General features: G+C 38.9%; 1 protein-coding gene across 1 annotated transcript in view; it reads right to left on the bottom strand.

The window, feature by feature from the left end:
* slc4a2b (solute carrier family 4 member 2b) overlaps positions 1 to 15,846 on the bottom strand; it is a 42,774-nt gene extending 26,928 nt beyond the window's left edge. Inside the window, 3 exon segments of the mRNA XM_035652512.1 lie at positions 2,346 to 2,517; positions 7,652 to 7,707; positions 15,799 to 15,846. Of these exon segments, the coding sequence (XP_035508405.1) occupies positions 2,346 to 2,405 (60 nt within the window). The 5' untranslated portion in view covers positions 2,406 to 2,517; positions 7,652 to 7,707; positions 15,799 to 15,846.
* Between the last annotated feature and the right edge of the window lie 2,393 nt (positions 15,847 to 18,239).

Raw genomic sequence — 18,239 nt, 5'->3', positions numbered from 1 at the left:
TGGTCAGTTAACGGTTTTCTTACTGGCTAATATAAAAGGGTAATAAAAGGACATGGCTGATTTCTGAAAGCCGGCTTAACAGAATATTCGTTTTAAGGTTGGTTAATCAACACCTTCACCAAGAAAATTACAGTTTTCAACAAGTTCAACGGCCAGTAACTCTTTGGATTCACAGTTCAGGCAGAGGATGGAGCTGGTGGTAATGCCTCGTGCCATGAATATCTTTATCTTGATTTAAAAACAATGTTTTGCCGTGTTTTATGGGTGAATTTTTATTTGACCACAGGGTTCTTGAAAACCTCACTTAGCACATATAAAGAGCAAAAGTGCATTTCAGAAATTATTTTAGTTTACTGGTGTGGAGCTGGTGTGAGTATACTACAGAGCAATGTAAGATGAGGAATAGCAGCAATATGAATTATAAATAAGATGGTTTTCAAGCGGAGAACAGACCAAATCCTCAACAGGATATTGAAAAACTGTAGGACTGCAGTTGAAAATGTTAAAGTTAGTTAAGTTTTGAAGCCATAACAGATTATTGCCCTGAAATTTTACAGACGTTGTTTGTGTTCAACAGAGAGGAAGTTTCATTTGGAAGAACTCTGCTGATTGATGTAGTTTTGCTGAGTACTTACCATTAAAACAGGTGCATTAAAGTCAACATAATTAAAAGGTGTGCAATACATCACACTGATCATAATAACTTTATTAAGATATATAAGTGTTTCGTACAATTAAATTAAATATTCTTATATATCTGCTTACATTTAAGTTTACTAAATGGTTATATTGATTTTCATGTGTGGGTTAAACTATGGTTGATTTTGTTGCAATATCTAAATGGATAATTGTCCCTACATCGCTGATCTTTAATAAGGATAGCAAATCAGGAAATGATAAATAATATTAATATTAATAATAATAATAATAATAATAATAATAATAATTAGAAGAAGAAGAAGAATGGTAAAAGGAAATATGCAAAGCAGTCTAACCCATGGCCTCTCAGTCTGCACGTCTTTCATGGATCAGTAGTTAAATGTCATATATCCACTTCCACCTCCTAAATACTCTGCATTCTATGTCTACACTGTTGGGGTTGCATTTCAAACTTGGACAGCACTTATGTGGAGGAACCCCCTTCTAGATTACATGCAGGTAGCTGCAGATGCTGGCAACACAGTCACGCAGTTGTGCAATGCTAGAAAAAGGAAGCAGCTGACTAAAAATGCAAAGCTAAGGGAAAAGAAGCACTTTCCATGTTAGTGTTGCAGTGACGAATAACATTGCATGGCACCATGAGCATGTTTCAGTCAGAAATGATCTATGACTGACTGCGTGGAAAAGGTCTTCTTTTTTTGCCTCTACTGCACTTTAAACACCGCATTGAGCTCTCTTCAATGTGGGCTGTTCTAGGAAACTTAAAAATCCTTAACTCAAGTAAAAGAGCATGAGAAAGGTTAGGAAAGGTTGAGAAAGGTGAGTAAATCAGTGAAGAAGATGCAATGCTTAATAATAATTCCTGGAATCCACCAAGCCATTGCATACTGAGGACATCTTACAATATGGGGTTGACTGTAATATTGTAAGATTTTTCCTTTAAGCTTGTGATATTTTCTGCTGCAGCATCTTAATAATCTGAAGATGAACTTTTTGAGAACCTCTTGAGTTGAGGAATTCTGCTTTCTTTGGCTGCTGACCAGCTGCCCCCTGGCAGCACGTTTATCACATCAATCCCACCAGCAGCCATGTAATTATGTTTTTCATTATCTGCCAATATTATTTTAGTGTTTCCAACACTGGCAACCCCATCAACTTAAAGGAAAGGGGAAGGAAACTGCTTCAGTTGTGGAGCCGTTGACATTCTTCAGGGCTCTAATGAAAAGGGAAATACAACAGTAGCTGCTATTTGTGCAGATCTTAAATGTTTTTGAACTATTCTGAACATTTTTATTTTTGCAGTCAGAAGTACTGCATGTTACCAGGGAATTGGCTTTAGGATGTGACTAGATTTGTACACACATAGCTCTGGAGGGAACGGCATAGTCCAAAATACACACTCTGATGCCAGAGAGAACTGAGGGAGCTGATGCAGCAGAAATCCAGCACAGAGAAAATATGAATTTAAGTAGAGGCAAGTTTGGAGCTGAGTAGCTTCAGTCTCATGCATGAAAAGACCATAAACATCTAATTGTGAGCGTCGTCTCCTCCTGAATGGCATTTAACCTGGTTTGTCACCAGGGTCACCAGCTCTACTCATGCGTTTCATCATGTGGTCGACGATACGTGAGCCTGACCTGACAGGATAGACTGAGGCTTTTCTGTATGCGGACGTGTGGACTTACGCTGTGAACAACCGATGTCACGGCGTCTGTAATCTGGTTGGGAGCGCTGGGGTTGCTCATGGCTCCGCAGTGGAGTTGCTGCTGGAGAGGCTCTGGAAAGCTGGTTTGGATCGGTGTGGCTTTAGCCCTTCTCTTTCTCACTGGGACTCAGACAGCTTTTGGGCAGCATAACCTGGAGACAAATGCAGATCCGGGGGTTAGTCCACATGAAGCTGGAGATTTATAAGCATGAGGTAAACAAGGCACTAAGACACAGCAACTGTGAGCCAGTAATCCCTCAATATGAAATGCAGTAAGAGTGTAATGACAGTGGTGTTTTTTATGGTTTTGGCTCTTTTCCTCAAAACTTCATATCTGAAATGAGACCATGAATATCAAGTTGAAGTTGTGATTTTACATGAGCAGTGCAGGATTTTATCCCTTTTTTATACAATGTTGTTCAATGTTATTAGTTTAGCTTGTTAGCATCATAACATTTGCTGATTAGCACTACACACACAGTGCAGCTGAGGCTGACTGGAATGTCATTTGATTTGCAGGTAATTTGTCATAAGTACAAATAAAATGTCAGGGCATCAGTAAACTTACAAACATTTTCTTGAAAACATGAAATTCTGTACAAACGTTTATTTAAATTTAGTTCTTTTTCTTCAGATATTTCAGTCTGAACCAAGGTGACGAACATCGCTATCCCTAGAACCACATCACTAGCATGGCTACAAAGGGCAGTGATTACCACACAGTTTGTGATGTGGATTTAAATACCCAGTAAGAGTCAGTACTTAAACCCCATGAAGTACTGAGTCTTTTGCATTTCAAATCCATTGTGCTGAAGTGCAAAGCCAACAAAATTCAAAACCCAAAGCAACAGGAATCATGAATGATCTGGTACATCCTGTTTTATGGTGCTTTAATGTATTACTTTGTGTCCTGTATTGTTCTGTCTGTATTTCTTGCTGACTTCAATGTTTTTAATGTACATGACTTTGTGTTTTGTACTGTCTCTTAAGTCTTTTGTTGAGTTGGATGTATTTTAAGAGGCCATCTGAGGACAACTAGTGCAATTAGCTCAGGCTATAAATGTTGTGGTGTGTGGCATTGGTTTGTGCCCCATGCTTGTCCCTATACAAATAAACAATTGGATAAATAAAAATACAAACATGCTTCACAGTACAGACAGTGTTAGCATAACACTGTGTGACATGTTGTCTAACTATGGAGTAATCAACAGTTTCAGGATTTCCTGGAAGCCCGCAAGTACCTTTGAGTCCTCCAAGTGGCCCAAAGTATTGCCATAACGATGAAGTGGAAACACATAATTTATATTATACTTGAGGAGCAACAATGGCAGAAGTAGTAGAAGTACACACCAATATCTTTTTACAAACAATGATATTCTTTTCATGTCTATGATTCTTGATTTCAAGTGTTGCACTACTTCCTCACCACCATTCAAGGTCATTAACCATTAGAGTCAGATAAGCAGATAAGAGCCAGATAACACAGTGCTACTGTGCAGAGGACCCTTTGATAAGCAGCGGACACGTGTCTCAACCAACCTCCACCTCCGTCACTCTCAAGTCACCATTGTACGACATGGAACCACGGGAATCCAAAAACAACTATCAGAGCTTCGCAGTACAACGGGTTAATGGAGATTAACAGCAAGAGGACAGTAAAGTACAGAAGTAATGTGCTGTCTGAGAGAAATGTCATTCACAGAGATATAGATCTTGATATAACTAAAACAATTAATTAAATCGGCAAGTAACAAAATTCAGTGGTTCTGCTTCTTAAATGTGAATATGAGCTGGTTTTCTTAGTTCCTTATGATTGTAAACTAAATAGTTTTCGGTTTCAAACTGTTGGTCAGCCAAAAGAAGATATTTGAAGATGTCACCTTGGGCTTTACTAAATGTGACAAGCATTTAATAGACGGAATGAGAAATGGATCAATCAAAAAAAATTGTACTGGCATTCCTAGTTCTTGATACAATTAAGAAGATCAACTGACATTTGCACAAACTAGTAAAAGTGTATAAATTGGTATAGTCCACTGATATTAATAAAACTGAAGAATAGTTAAATAAATGTACTTGGCAAATCGTTTGCAACATTGTGAAGAGAACAGCGGTTGCTCCTTCAGTTTGAAAGCAGAGGAGGGCCCTCTTTTGGTTCAGTGTCACAGTTAGAAATCATGGTGTGCCAAAGCCAGCCTGGCGGTCTGACAGCAGCTTTCAAACAGCCGATAAGCCTCCCTGATGCCTGAGCACAATCATATCAATGACCTTGTTGAGAGCGGGGTACAGTTATTGTATGTTTCATTAAAGTAAAGTGGAGTAATCACGATAAAAATGTCTATTGGAGTTGGTTCTGGTGTGTTTTGAAGATTACTTTTCTCAGTAAACCTAGACCCACCACTGTGGAAGAGGCAAGGCTGGCTACACAGGGATAAAGTTACAGAACCCTGGGATCCTGAGCAAAAAGCTTGGGAACCAGTTTATCTACCTCGGGGCACGTCTACCGATAACAATAACGATCAGAAAACAATAATACTCAATGATCTGATGTTCTGTGTCTGGCATCAGGTACAATCAGTTAAAGGGTTGAATAAAAAGGAACTGCTTGTTACTTGTGTAACAACCAAAATGACCAGAAGGACACGGATGAATGCTGACAGTGCAAGAGGAAGTGAGGACAAGATGCTCTGTATTTGTCTTGGAAGAAGTTCTTCATGTCTTCCCAGAGTTATCAGAAGTCCAGTGTTCCTAAAAGAAGAATAACGAATGTGGAATTTTTTACACTTCTAAGCTTTTCCATGCAAGACTTAGTCACAGCCTAAAATCTGTGCAGGCTTGGCTTTGAGAAAACGATCCTTTTGGGAGGAAGTTAGTATGAAAACAGGAAGAAGGCAACTGCTATATAGACCAACGCCTGTCAGGAGGAGCTGTAAACTTATTAAAAAATACAAACAGGGCACTCTGGGAATCGTTTATTGTCCATAATGTCAGACCTTAGAAAAACCATGTGTATGCTTGGACTAGACCTATAGTCCAAAACTAATCTGGGTTAATACAAAATGTATTAATGTCTACCCTGTGACATTAAAGGTTAACTCAACTTGTCTGTCTGCCTACACAGAAAGAAGACACTAAGAGCAGAGTATACAATCAGGAGCACGTGTGTGAAAATGCTACCTTTGACCGACAAATCTACAGAAAGTAAAAACCAACTACAGTGCAGTTTCTAACTAACATTTCTGTTGAAATATATCTTGCATATGAGGCTAAGATGTCACAATTTTTTGCCGAATACTCGCAACTCTTATAAAGGATGACTTAAGCCAAAGCTCCTCTGTATATAGGTAAAAAATTATCATATTTCCTATTTGATTGACCACTGCTGATAAAGTGTAGTGTGCTTCTGTTGCAATGATTTTGAGGAACTAACATTTCCTTTGCTGTTATTTACATGACAATCAGGGCTAGCTAAACCAATTTCGTCTAAAGTTTATCTGAATATCACCATCAAACATCATCATCATATTACAAACTTCTACTACTAGGTATGTCACAATTTGTGACATACCTAGTAGTAGATCTTTTGTCATTATTAAGATCTGTGATGTGCACCTCGTGGTGACTCATTTCTCAGAACAAATGTACCTGACAAACTCTCTTTGGTATGTTGTAAACTTCCAGTATTTCTTAAGAACATAACCAGCCTTTTCCTCCTTTTATTAGGAAAATAAAGGCACATTACAGACACCTTTTAGGGAACAAGACAATAAAAAGTAAGGAACAAAAATCAGACGTTGGCCTGGCAAATGTCTTTCTTTTTTTAAGGAAGTTTAAGGTATTTTTTTAGATCCACTGCAAGGCTTTTTTTAAAGAAAGGAACAACGACAAGCTACAGAAATTTGGTACACTAAAATATTTAGAGGAGCGCTCCACATTAGGAGCCTGGAGAAGAGCTGAGTCAGCACAAAAGGCCCACCAACCATGTGAAAAATGTATGAGGAGCATCTGTCTCTGTCCGTGTAATCTCAAAAATACCAATTTTTCACTGTAATCTCATGTGACCTTTGGGGTTAAAGACAGACAAAAGGTTATAAATTCTTTGCTATGGCCCCCTCATAATGACATTAAGGGAAAAGAGCGAGACAGTCAGACGACGGGACAGAGGTCATGCGCCAGACTCGAACTCACGACACAAGCCCTTAACGCATTGGTCTGCCAGGACACCCCGGCCGAGCCCGAGCCTCAACCGGCAGTTTGGCACGTGAGCGTCGACCGCAGACTGCATGCTCATCTACAAATTCTATCAAAAAAGGGCATAATTAAAGAACAGTTCAATAAAATATGCAAACTGCCAATAAAAATGCCTGTCCGGGAATAGAAAGCTTGATCACAATGTCCAAACCTCAACCAACACACAAGCCTGTACTTATAAAAGCAGGACAATGACAGGGAGGAAAGGACCGGTTTAAGGTTTCATTAGAGAACTTGGTTTATAAAAAACAAGACATTTGTTTTGTTATGCAGGCGATTCATGTTTAAAGAAACATATTTCTTTTCCCAGAGACACTGATTGTGATAGCTGCAACAGAAGATAATTTGTGGCCTTAATATTTTATCTGACATAATAACATTCTGATCACTGCTTTAAGTTCACAGTATTATCGCCCATTTCAGCCACATACAAGACCTGATTTACAAAAACATACGCGTGATAAACGGACATGGGTTGAAAGGAGAGTGCTTTAAGAAGACAAGAAGACAAACACTTGAGAAAATAATGTGTTTTGTAGCTATGAGTGGTCAGTTCTTATTTGACCACAGCATTTAGAGAGCCATCGCTTCCCACAACATGTCCTTTAAAGGCTCTAATTTAGGATTTATAACAGTGGAAAAGTTTGTCCTTCTAAAACTCAAGTGGCTTGTTTGAGGCCCTTTTTTTCTACTGTGTAACCTGTGGAACTGAGCAAGATTTGTTTACAGTTGTCCGTGCAATGCTTGCAGATCATCATGGTTGAAGCCTGAGTCAGCTCTACTCTCTCCTCAAGTCAACTGGATATTAAGAAAGTGTGACGCTAACAGGAAGAATCTTGTTAAGTTTGATTAGACTTGACCTGACAAATAACGGCTCTAATTGGGGACTAACCCATATAAACAATTAATTAAGTAGACAATAAATAAATAAAAAGAGAGCAAGCGGTACAAAGTGACACACAAATAAGACAACTTCAAAAACATTAGAATGAGTTAACAAATCCAAAAAAAAAGAGATCCATGATTGTACCATACCTTTGTGTGCTTACAGCAGAGAAGCCACCGCAGACATTGTAGTGCAATTCTGAACTCTGCGATGAAGAGAGACCCGGAGTCGGTCAGAGTGCAGGACAAAACAAACAGAGGGAGAAAAGACAGATAGGGAGACAAAAGGAATGAGAGTTAGAGTTGTGGAGCGCAGCTGATCTAGTGCAGGTCCAGCCTCTCGTTGGAGTGCTCTCTCCGACCAACATGCACAGACTGATAGCAGCAGCCTTCCTCCTCAGGATTATGTTTCCTCCTCCAGCCTGCTGACAAGTAGCCATGTGACTACAGGACCCATTCAACACTGAGTCAGAGGCTGCTGCTCAGACACACACACACACACACACCCCTATATGTGTCTGACACACACAAACACACACACCCACCCACCCACACACACAAATGACCTCAAGCTTAAGATGGAAATCCAACCCCTATGATCAATATGTTGTCTTAACAAACCATAACAGTGGTTTTGCTTGTTTTAGACCAGTGTTTCCAAACCTGTTTGGCCTGTGATTTCAAAGCAATGTCTACTTGCAAAGAGAGTTTTCTTCACTTTGTTAGAATAATGTGTACAGTCCTGAAAAGGTGCAATTATCCAGTAATTCACAAAAGAAAGAATTAAGCAAAAAAATAAGCATGACTGTTTTTTTTCTGCTTTTCTCTTCTGTAAATCATCCCCAGTTATCTCCATTGTCCCCTAGTGGCTGGCTGCAGTATAGATCATAAACCCCAGCTCATGTTAGCAGATGGGTCATGGGCCAAACAAAAAAAATTAAAGTTCAAGTCAAATAAATGTTTCCCAAAGATGGTTTCTGTCAATTTAGGTAGTTCTCATCCTGCTGATGTATGTTCAAGTGTGCATGCCCTGCTGGTAACTGAGTCAGCCGGATGTAAGGGTGGGATCTGTATACCGCGGCAACAACCCTGATCACTACCAGGCAGACATCACCAGTGCAAGATTGCAGCGCCCATATTTTGCCTTCATTTTTTTTTTTACAGTGGAGGGAAGTGGAGACACGCCATCCATCTTTTTATAAAACCTATGATTATGACCCCAAAGGTTGGGAACCAGTGAACATGGTAAACATGCACCTGCTAAACATCAGTATGTTAGCCTTGTCATTGTGTAAAAGCTAATGTTAAGCTAAAGGTTGATGTTTACCATGTTCAACATCTTTGTTTAGCAAACTAACCCTTGCTAATTAGCACTAAAAACAAAGTACAGCTGAGGCTGATTGAAAATGTATTAGTTTTGGAGATATTTGATCAGAAAACATTGAATAAATAAAACTTTTGACCTCATGGGGGCACTAGATAAAAGGTCAGGAGTTCAACAGAAGTTTCCCATTCAACCTAAAGGGACCATTAATATGTGCACAAAATGTCATAGCAATCAATAGTTGTAAGACTTCATTCAAAACCATAATGTCAACCTCATGGTGGCCCTAGATAATGAGTCAGGGGATCTCCAAAGTCATTAGCATACAACGTCTGAGAACCATGAATGTCTGTACAAAATTTCCTCACAATCCTTCAGCTAGTTATTGATATGTTTCGTTCTGGAGTAAAGTAGTTGTTCGTCTAACCAGCACTGCCATCCATACAAATGTGCCGCAACGCATTTAAATATCATAAAGAAGATACTCTGGAAATTGATTCACAGTAATAATGAGCCAATGTTACATGTTCAAATCCTGTATCTAACCATGAAAGGGTGTATCAAAATCTGTTTCTCAATCTGCAGGAGTGACGTTAATTCAAGTTGCAACACTCAGACAATAGGTAACCAGGAGTGAAGAAATGGCTTTTCGACATTAAAAGTTTCGATGAAAGACAACAAAAGCCAGGTGTCACCACAGTCCAGCAAAGGAATCTGTCACTGCATATATTACAGACTGCAAAACAAAGAGTGAGTCATTATGTACCGCTTTCTTTTGAACATTGAGTAACTTGAGTTGCCAGGAAGTTTCTGAGCATCTGTAATAGGTTGACTAAATAATCAATATTCTAAAATAAGCAATGCCAGTGATTACTGCCGTTGCATATATCTCAAAACTTTTTCAGTTCAAGTTGGAAATAAAACTAATACACACCAACAGCATGTTTTCTGGGCCTGTTTATAAATGTGCACAGGATGTTTATTCATGTGTATAAAATTAATGGGAAAGCGATGTCATGTTGCCTAATATGTCTTTAATTATTAACTGGTAATGACTCTTTATATAATGGTGCATTCTGACATTTCCACACTGCATCTTGCTGCATGTCCATCAGGTTTTAAAACCTTTGTTCTAATTCACCTGTTTGTGCTTGTAAAATATATCAGTTCTAAAAAGGTGAATTTTTCTTCAAATACACCCTGGCATGCGACAGGTTCTTAGTGTATTTGGCCGTGAAAAGCAAACTTGTCATGTCATGGAGGAATCAACACTATTACACAATTAATCCCAACTAAAGTCATAAAAGCCGCCAGATTAATTGTGTTTTGCAGCGAACAAAGAACAGTCCTGTGATCTAAACAAGTTGCTTACCCGTTCGCCAAATAATCAAGTGCTGCATTCCACATCAGCTTATATGAGCCTTAAGGCTAAAGAAATACCCAATCACAGCAGGAGCCTGAGCGTGTGTGACTGTGTGTGTGAGTGTGAGATATAATTGTTTGTCCCCAGGGATGTGAGCTCACTGTGGAGTCACATGCGTGTCTTGCGGGGAAAAGAAACGCAGTCAAAGCTACAAGCAGCTAAAATTGAAGTCCACTTCAAAGTCTGGGGCTTTCCTCAATCCCCACAGTGTGCTGATAATAGCCTTATCCACTGTGGTCAACTATATAAAGAGGTGTGACTTCATGTGTGGAAGGTTGATTGCAACTTTTTTTTTTAACCATGACCAACACACGATATGCTTATTTCATAACATAGCACAGAACAGAAGCACTGTCCTTGTTCTTGCTTCTTTATGCTATTTTAAGTTAAGCCGTTGAGCCAATTTGATTTTTTGGGGGGCAAAATGTGGTGAAAAAAGCAATCTGTACTACAGCCAAACCATCTCGTGTACATTACAAATTAAAGGATAAAAATAACATTTGAGAAGAATTTTTACACAAAAACATCCCGCCTTCAGTCCTTCTAGCTTTTATATAAAGTGTTAACACGACTCGGAAATTCTCCCTGCAGCTTCCTGTTATTCTCCTCTTCCTTCAAATCTAAAACAAGTCTGCTAGACCATATTTCTGCACATAAAAACACACTCAGCCGGTGCAACCCAGGACAAACTGTTTACTTAACAGAGAACAGCATATCATCGGTCAACAGGTGACCATTACAAGCATAAACGGTATAATCCCAAAACTTGACAGAAACTCACCAGAACACTGTTCAGTGCTCTCACCCCCTCAAGTCTCATGTGCAGCTTGTTAATGCAAAGACTGACCTCAGTGTAGCTGTATACCACTGATGGCTTCCCTGTTTGTGGATCTCTATGGGGATCTGGCGGTAGCGTATGTTGATAGCTGCGCCTCTGTTGCCTCTGAGTGTTTTAGCCTGAAATAGCTAAACAGTTTAGAAGTCACCCAGCCTCTCAACATCCCTGCGTTGTTCTTCACAGCCCAGCAGCCACACTAACTTCACTCTGGGTTTGGCAGGGTCCAGCACTTCAGCATGACTGTGCTAAGTTATGTGCACACAGTCTTTGGAACACTTCCAGTCTCACACAGCTAACAGCTGCTCTCAGTCAATGTATGCCCATCTTTATCTCGCTCTTTGTCCCGTTAGAGGCTTCAGCCAGCAAGCGGCTGTGCTCGCAGCTAAGACAGCACCTGTCTTTGGGGTGAAGAGGGATTGAAGAGGCAACTAAACCCTGGCAGCTTACATAATGCCTGCCCATTGTCCTCTACTCCAGAAAAGAAAAAGCAATCACCGCTAAAGCATTTCTATACCTTGAGGTTAGGGTATATGGAAGCCAGTGCAAGTTCTGAAATGGAAACAATCTGTAACATATTTTTTACTGCCTGCAGACTAGAAATGTAATATAAAATAAATTGTTCATGTGCAAAATATCAAGTGTTTGTGTATAATAATAATAATAAGCCGATATATCTTTATTGGGTTTTCTTAAAGCTGCATTGACACGTTTGAACATGTAAACACAAGCCTAAAATATCACCTTTAAAAGTTGTTATGGTGTGCGTGTCTTTACAGTTGTAGCCATCACAAAGCAACATTAATTCGAGTAGAAATGTAGAGTGAGTTTATTACAGCTTTATGGTGAAACTGATAAAACTAATGAGAGTGAGCGTGAGACTGAACCAAAACAGTTAAGTCACAGGCCATAAAACCAAGACAATTAGCTAAAGGGTCCTAAAATGCACCCAAGAGCTGAGGGGAACTGCAGAGTTTCACATTACATGTAGTCATCTGATCCATTCATTATAAAAAGATATTGATTTGTGCAGCTTTAAAGTCTTAAATAACAAATGCAGTATCAGCCGCAAAAATCCAATATCAGTTAGACTGTAATAAAAAAACACTTAATTATTACTGAGGTCTTGCTGCAATGGTATCTCACCCAAAATAATTAAACTTATTTATCTGAGAGCAAATAAAAAAAAAGGGAAAAACTAAGTAGTTGGCTAAGGCCTGCTGTATGCACACTGATGGACTTTTTTTAACTTCCACTGAACAGTAATTGCTCTTTTACAGTCACCAGTGACTGGTCCTATCCAGCTCCAGCCGTGTCAGGCTGTGGCACTTTCTTGAGAAAAACTGCATCCAAGGCTGCTCGGGTTGCACCAGCTGCACAAAAGGTAAAGTTGTGTTCTCACAGAAACACGGTAATTGTGGAGCTTTGACCCCGGTGCACTTGTAATAACTGTATTTAGCCTCATGAGACTCAAGAGTGGGACGGGAATAAAATATCCCCCGGGCTCCCAGAACCCAAACAAAGGCCTAAAATCTCATACTACGCTCAAATACAAATCAGCCATTTATCCATTTTCTGGGAAAAAACGTAATGTGATTACGTTTGTTTTTGTGCCTGCTAGTAAAAGACTGAGAAAAGGCATGAGAATTTAAACTGAAACCCTAATGGGAAAGGATGAAAAAGAGGTGGTGGGGAGAGAGAGACAAGAATGCCTCACCATGTCTTATGTAGTTGAGTGTATAATTAGATGCTCTAAAGAGACTACAAGGTCTGGACAGCTTAATGGGGTTTAATGTGAGTGGACAGTAGCCCAAACTATGCAAGTTCCAAGGTGTATTACCAAAGCACTCAATGGTAATTAAATGCAACTTAGCAGGATAGAGCACAGAGCGTGCCCGGGTAGCTCACTGGGTTGAGTGCATACCATATATATCAAGGCTAAGTCCTAATCATAGCGGGGTTCGAATCTGGAGCGGGCTCTTTGCTGAATGTCATCCCCTGCCCTTCCTGTCGCTCCCTACTGTCAGAAAAAACAAAAATAAATAAATAAATTAGCCAGAGCAGAGCAAAAGCCAAGCAAGTAAACTGAATTATAGAAAATGATGCGACTCCACAATTCTTTAATAGTAAACAGACCTAAAATAATAGTGTTTAGTTTAGGTCAAGACAGATTTTTTAGGCTCGGTGTGTTTGCTGACAAAACGCTGTGTCTGTTTATCTTCAGAGGGGAAGGTAAAACAAACATGAAGAGGCCATCATGAAAAAAAAAAAAGGCGTATTATCTACCTCTTTTCCTTCCTTGTCTTCTGCATGACCAAGCAATTTCACGACAGGAATGTAGAGACACTCTGCTCAACTGTTTGTGCTGTCACATTTTTTTTTGTCCTCCAGCAAAAAAAAAAAAAACAACACGCCACTGTTGTCACAAATCTGTTTACAATAAGTCTGTTTGACGTATTCCACTGAGGCGAAGGAAAACAAATAAAAGCTGAGACTGTGATCACACAGATAAGATTGATCTATCTGATGTGTTCAAGCACCGCGCAGGATTATACAACAAAAGCAAAGCTGCAGTGCTCTGGAATCTGCTGTTGTTGTTTTTTTTTTCAAAAGATCGAATAAGGTCAGATTCACCAAGACAAACATTTCAGATTCCACTATTGTATTAGTCCTTGAAGCGCTCTGGTTTTGTAAGGCACTGTGGGTTTTGATTAATTACATTAAAGAGTCTCTAGGAAAAAGATAATCGCTTTATCCTCTGTCTCGGCTTTACATCAAAGTGAGATATCTCCTTAAATAAACCGCAGTGCACATGGAGATGATATTGCTGAGTCAGCAGATGAGACCTTCCTTCCTCCATCCTGCCCGAGGGCATGTCCTGACATCTATTAGCCACGTGACAGATAAACAAATTCTGGGACCATGGTTCCCAAGATGGGGTGCAGGGACCTGGAGGGGTACTGGAGAGGGTGGAGGAGGGGGTTCAAATGTGTCCGCGGCGCAAATAATCATCAGTTCGAATTTGCTGGGTCATTTCCTTTTATTCACAAAATCAGATACAACTTTTCAAAGCAGATGTTTCAGCAGGAAAAGCACAGGCGGAGCGAGAACGATAGCTCCGTTCCAGTAATTATTCCAGTGCAGCAAATTAATGCTATTAATTTCTCCTCTGTTTGTTGTGAAAAAGCTGAAATCAACCCTAAGTTTCAGTCCATATTCCTCTCGCTGTGAAGGGGCATTTAATTCCCACAGTTTGGGAACTAAATGCCAAAATAAACAAACCCAAATAAACCACCAGATATTAGCTAGTTACAGTTTCACACATGAAATGAACTGCCTGTATTTCTGTTTTATATCCTTATACACTGAATAGTTGTGTTTTTGATAGTTGGTTAGACAAGGAAAGCCACTTTAATAATAGTAATGTCTTTCAGTTTTAGTGAGTTGTCGTTATGTGGACATTTTATAGCACAATGCAACATTATGTTACCTCATTAGTGTGTCACGCTCTACTTTTATCTCCCAATCTATGGCACAATAGAAGCACAGAACAAAAACCTCAAATGGAGGTCAGTGGGATGGGGTTTCTTGTGGGGCTGCAGAGTTAATCAAAGTATAATTGAAACTGCAATATGGAATAGCAGAATCGCAAAAACTGGCCCGGCCTACAAATCTTGTTCTCCAAATGTAATAAAACATGTTTTTAATGGGACAGACCCTCCCAGACTTTCACAACATCATGATTTTATAGTTTTTTCCTCAATTAAAATGAAAATTGTGATGCAAAAATGATCATTCCCACTTATTGTGAATCATATCCCAATTGTAAAATCAGTCAAAACAACAATATGATTATATTTTTGCCATATCATAGAGTCCTAGTTTATTCTTGGGTTATATTGAGTTATATTTAACCTAATGCTGAAACAATTAGTTGATTAATTGACAAGTTAATTACCAAAAAGCATTCCTGCATCTCAAACGTGAGAATTTGTATTTTTCTCTTGTAAATTGACTCTGATAAACGATAATAGTTGTTAGTTGCAGTCCCTTTTGTCACCAGGAATAAAAGTTAATTAACTTGCCAATGACAGACATTTATATTCATACATTTATATATTCACATCACCCCTCATGACCCGAGAAACAGAAGCCATGCACAGCTGCTGCAGCACCAGAGAGCAATGAATGAATTATGAATGAGTGAAGCTGACCACATCCCCAAAGTCTCCACACTGCCTTATTGAAAGCTTATTAAAAAGACACGCTGAGCCAACCCTTCATCCCATTTACTCTCTGAAGCTGAAGAGGAGGAGTGACCGCTAGCTGTCCAGGATGAGGAACTCCTCTCCAGTCTGTCAAGAAAAAGGGCTTAAAACCACAACAAAACTCTGGAAGTCCGAGCACATTCACAGGACTTTCTCCCCACCCTCTTCCTCTGCATTACCTGGTTAACAAATCAGTCATCCACCCGCAGCAGCAGCAGCAGCAGCAGCAGCAGCGGACACTTTTCGATGCAATGTGTGGAGGTTAGTGGCTGTCAATGTCGCCTCCTCTCACACAGGGAAGATAAGTCAGCGGTCCACACCGGTTCACGACCTTCAATATAACGATGATTCAGCACGAAGAAGGTTTTTCATACAGCGAAATCCCTTCTGAAGCTCACACAGACACACACAATCTGGTTTATTTACTCACCGGTTACTGGTACTCACCTCAAACTCTCTCTCTCTCTCTCTCCCTCTCTGCATGTCTTGCTTAACCGGTGTCAAGTCGGCTGTTATAAAAAACAAATTCACTTCCGGTGTGCACTTCAAATTAAAACACTTCACTAAAAATACACTACACCGCACTGAAATGCGTGCGTTTACCACGGCAGACACGTACTATTATACTCACGGAGGAGTTCGTAATACATAAAAGATACCAAAACACCACATCGCAGCGTGATACGGACACTCACTCCCTCCAAACGCCTTTTTACGGTTTTATTTTGAAGCCTACGTTAATCAGCTTCCGGTTGCACTCATGTAATTTCTTGGAGCTTGTCGCCACGGAGATTGTTGCGCCTGCGTAAACGATGATTCATATTTCTGATGAAAGCTGAGGGAGGGCGTCGTTCCGCTGTGATGTTCATGACCTCCAGTCACAGACAGGCAAAATATAGGTGTTTATCTCTGTAAAGCTCAGTTTAAAGCTCCTTGGAGAGCTGGCAGTGTTTCACTACTATCATCTTTATCTATATATCATAAACAAAATGTCAAAGAAGGGCCTTTAATAATACAGTATTTCATTTAAACATCCAAAAAGATTAATCAAGCAGCATGGACGCTTCCTTCCTGTCATTGAACACGTTTTAAGCCAACATGTGTTTGAAGAACTGGGGAAAATGTGATATGATCAATTGTTAAATGTCTATTTTTGTAATATTCTCCTTACTGCTCTTTTATTACGACATTATCCGCTGAGCCTTAAGAGCCTTATAGTAAAGTAATAGTATATATATAGTAATAGCCTGTAGTCCTGCTTTATTAGCTGATCTTGAGGCCAGAGTGTCAAAAGACTCATATAATGCATTTTCCTAAGCTAATATGTTTCATCAAATGACCACATTGTCATTAGTTCAGCATCATTTTAATACATTTTCAGTCCTCTCAGTCCAAACTCTGTCATTGCCCTTCTTGACCAGCAGTAGTCCTCAGTCCTTCCTGCTGCTCTGCAGTCAGCTGATCATCACCTGTCTGCACACCTACTCCTTATTTCCCCCCACGCTGCCAGATGCCAGATCAGCTATTGTGCTTCTTATAGTTGTCGAGGCCCTTGTTCCGTCTATCTCTGCCTGTTTTTGTTTTTATCTGCCTTCTTGCTTTTTTTGAACAAAAATCAACAAACTGCTTTTTATCCTCACCACAGCTTATATCAAAACTGACATTTGGGAATAGGTAGAAATCTGATATACACGGTTAATAAGGAGCCAGGTGCTCATTTTTGCCCATTTAACTGAACAATGCCCACCAGCACAGGTCATATAGTGAAGATACATCTGATTATTTATCATATTCTTGACAACGCTGGGGCTTAAAGTTACACTTGTATTTATTTATCTACCTAACCTACCTGTTCTAGTTGCAAGATCTTATCTAAATTAATTTCTATCACTAACACCTAATATTCCTGTAGTGACTTTTCTGTAAGGGTGTTAATCAAAGTCATTTAAAGCACTATATAGCTGAATTCCCACATATATTTACACTATGTTTTAACAATTTAACAATGTTTTAAATGTCAGATAAAATCATAATAATGACACTAAACGGGATAAGATGGGTTTATAACTATCTTTCTTCCAGCCTGATTAAACATCCGATTGGATCCAATGGTAGAGTGCCAAATTTGATGTACCACTAATATACAGCAATAATACACACAGCATGTATAGTGCAAAGGTCACATCAGTATGAACAGAGTGACCCCTGGTGGCTTTCAGGAGTTTCACCTATAATAATATAATAATTATCATACAGATCTTTCTTTCTTTCCTATTAGATATTTTATTTTCATCTCACATGTTTGGGAGATGTACACTTAATTTTTCACCCACAGCCTCGTCTGTTTTTATTTTGTTTTTTAACTTTATTGTCACCTTTAATAGATATAATATATATATAATATAACAGAACATGACTCCACTTACAACAGGACAGTCTTTAGGTATAACATAGAAAAAATAAATAATACATAAATAATTATAATTATTTTATTATTATTATTATATTATATATTATTATATAATTCAATTAATTATTGTTGACTGTTGTAGATATAGCTATAATTTCTTAGTTTTTTAGCTTTTTTAGCCTTTTTAACTCATGTGAAGTGTCTTTGAGTTTCTTGAGAAGCACTCTCTGTGCACCCTACCTACCTATTTATTTTTTTTATTGTTGTATTTTATTTTATTGTTGTATTTTATTGTGTTTAAATGAACCTGGCTGCTATGACGACCCAATTTCCCTTCGGGGATTAATAAAGTCTATCCATCTATAAATTAAATGTATTATTATGTATTATTATTATTATTATTATTATAAAAAATAAATAAATATAGCAGTTACTTAACACAAAAAAGGCAATAAGATCACATTCATGTTCTTAAAAA

The sequence above is a fragment of the Morone saxatilis genome, unplaced genomic scaffold, assembly GCF_004916995.1.
Source record: "Morone saxatilis isolate NCDOM2014 unplaced genomic scaffold, NCSU_SB_2.0 Contig0, whole genome shotgun sequence".
NCBI lineage: Eukaryota > Metazoa > Chordata > Actinopteri > Moronidae > Morone > Morone saxatilis.
This window is presented reverse-complemented; position numbering and strand designations above follow the sequence as displayed.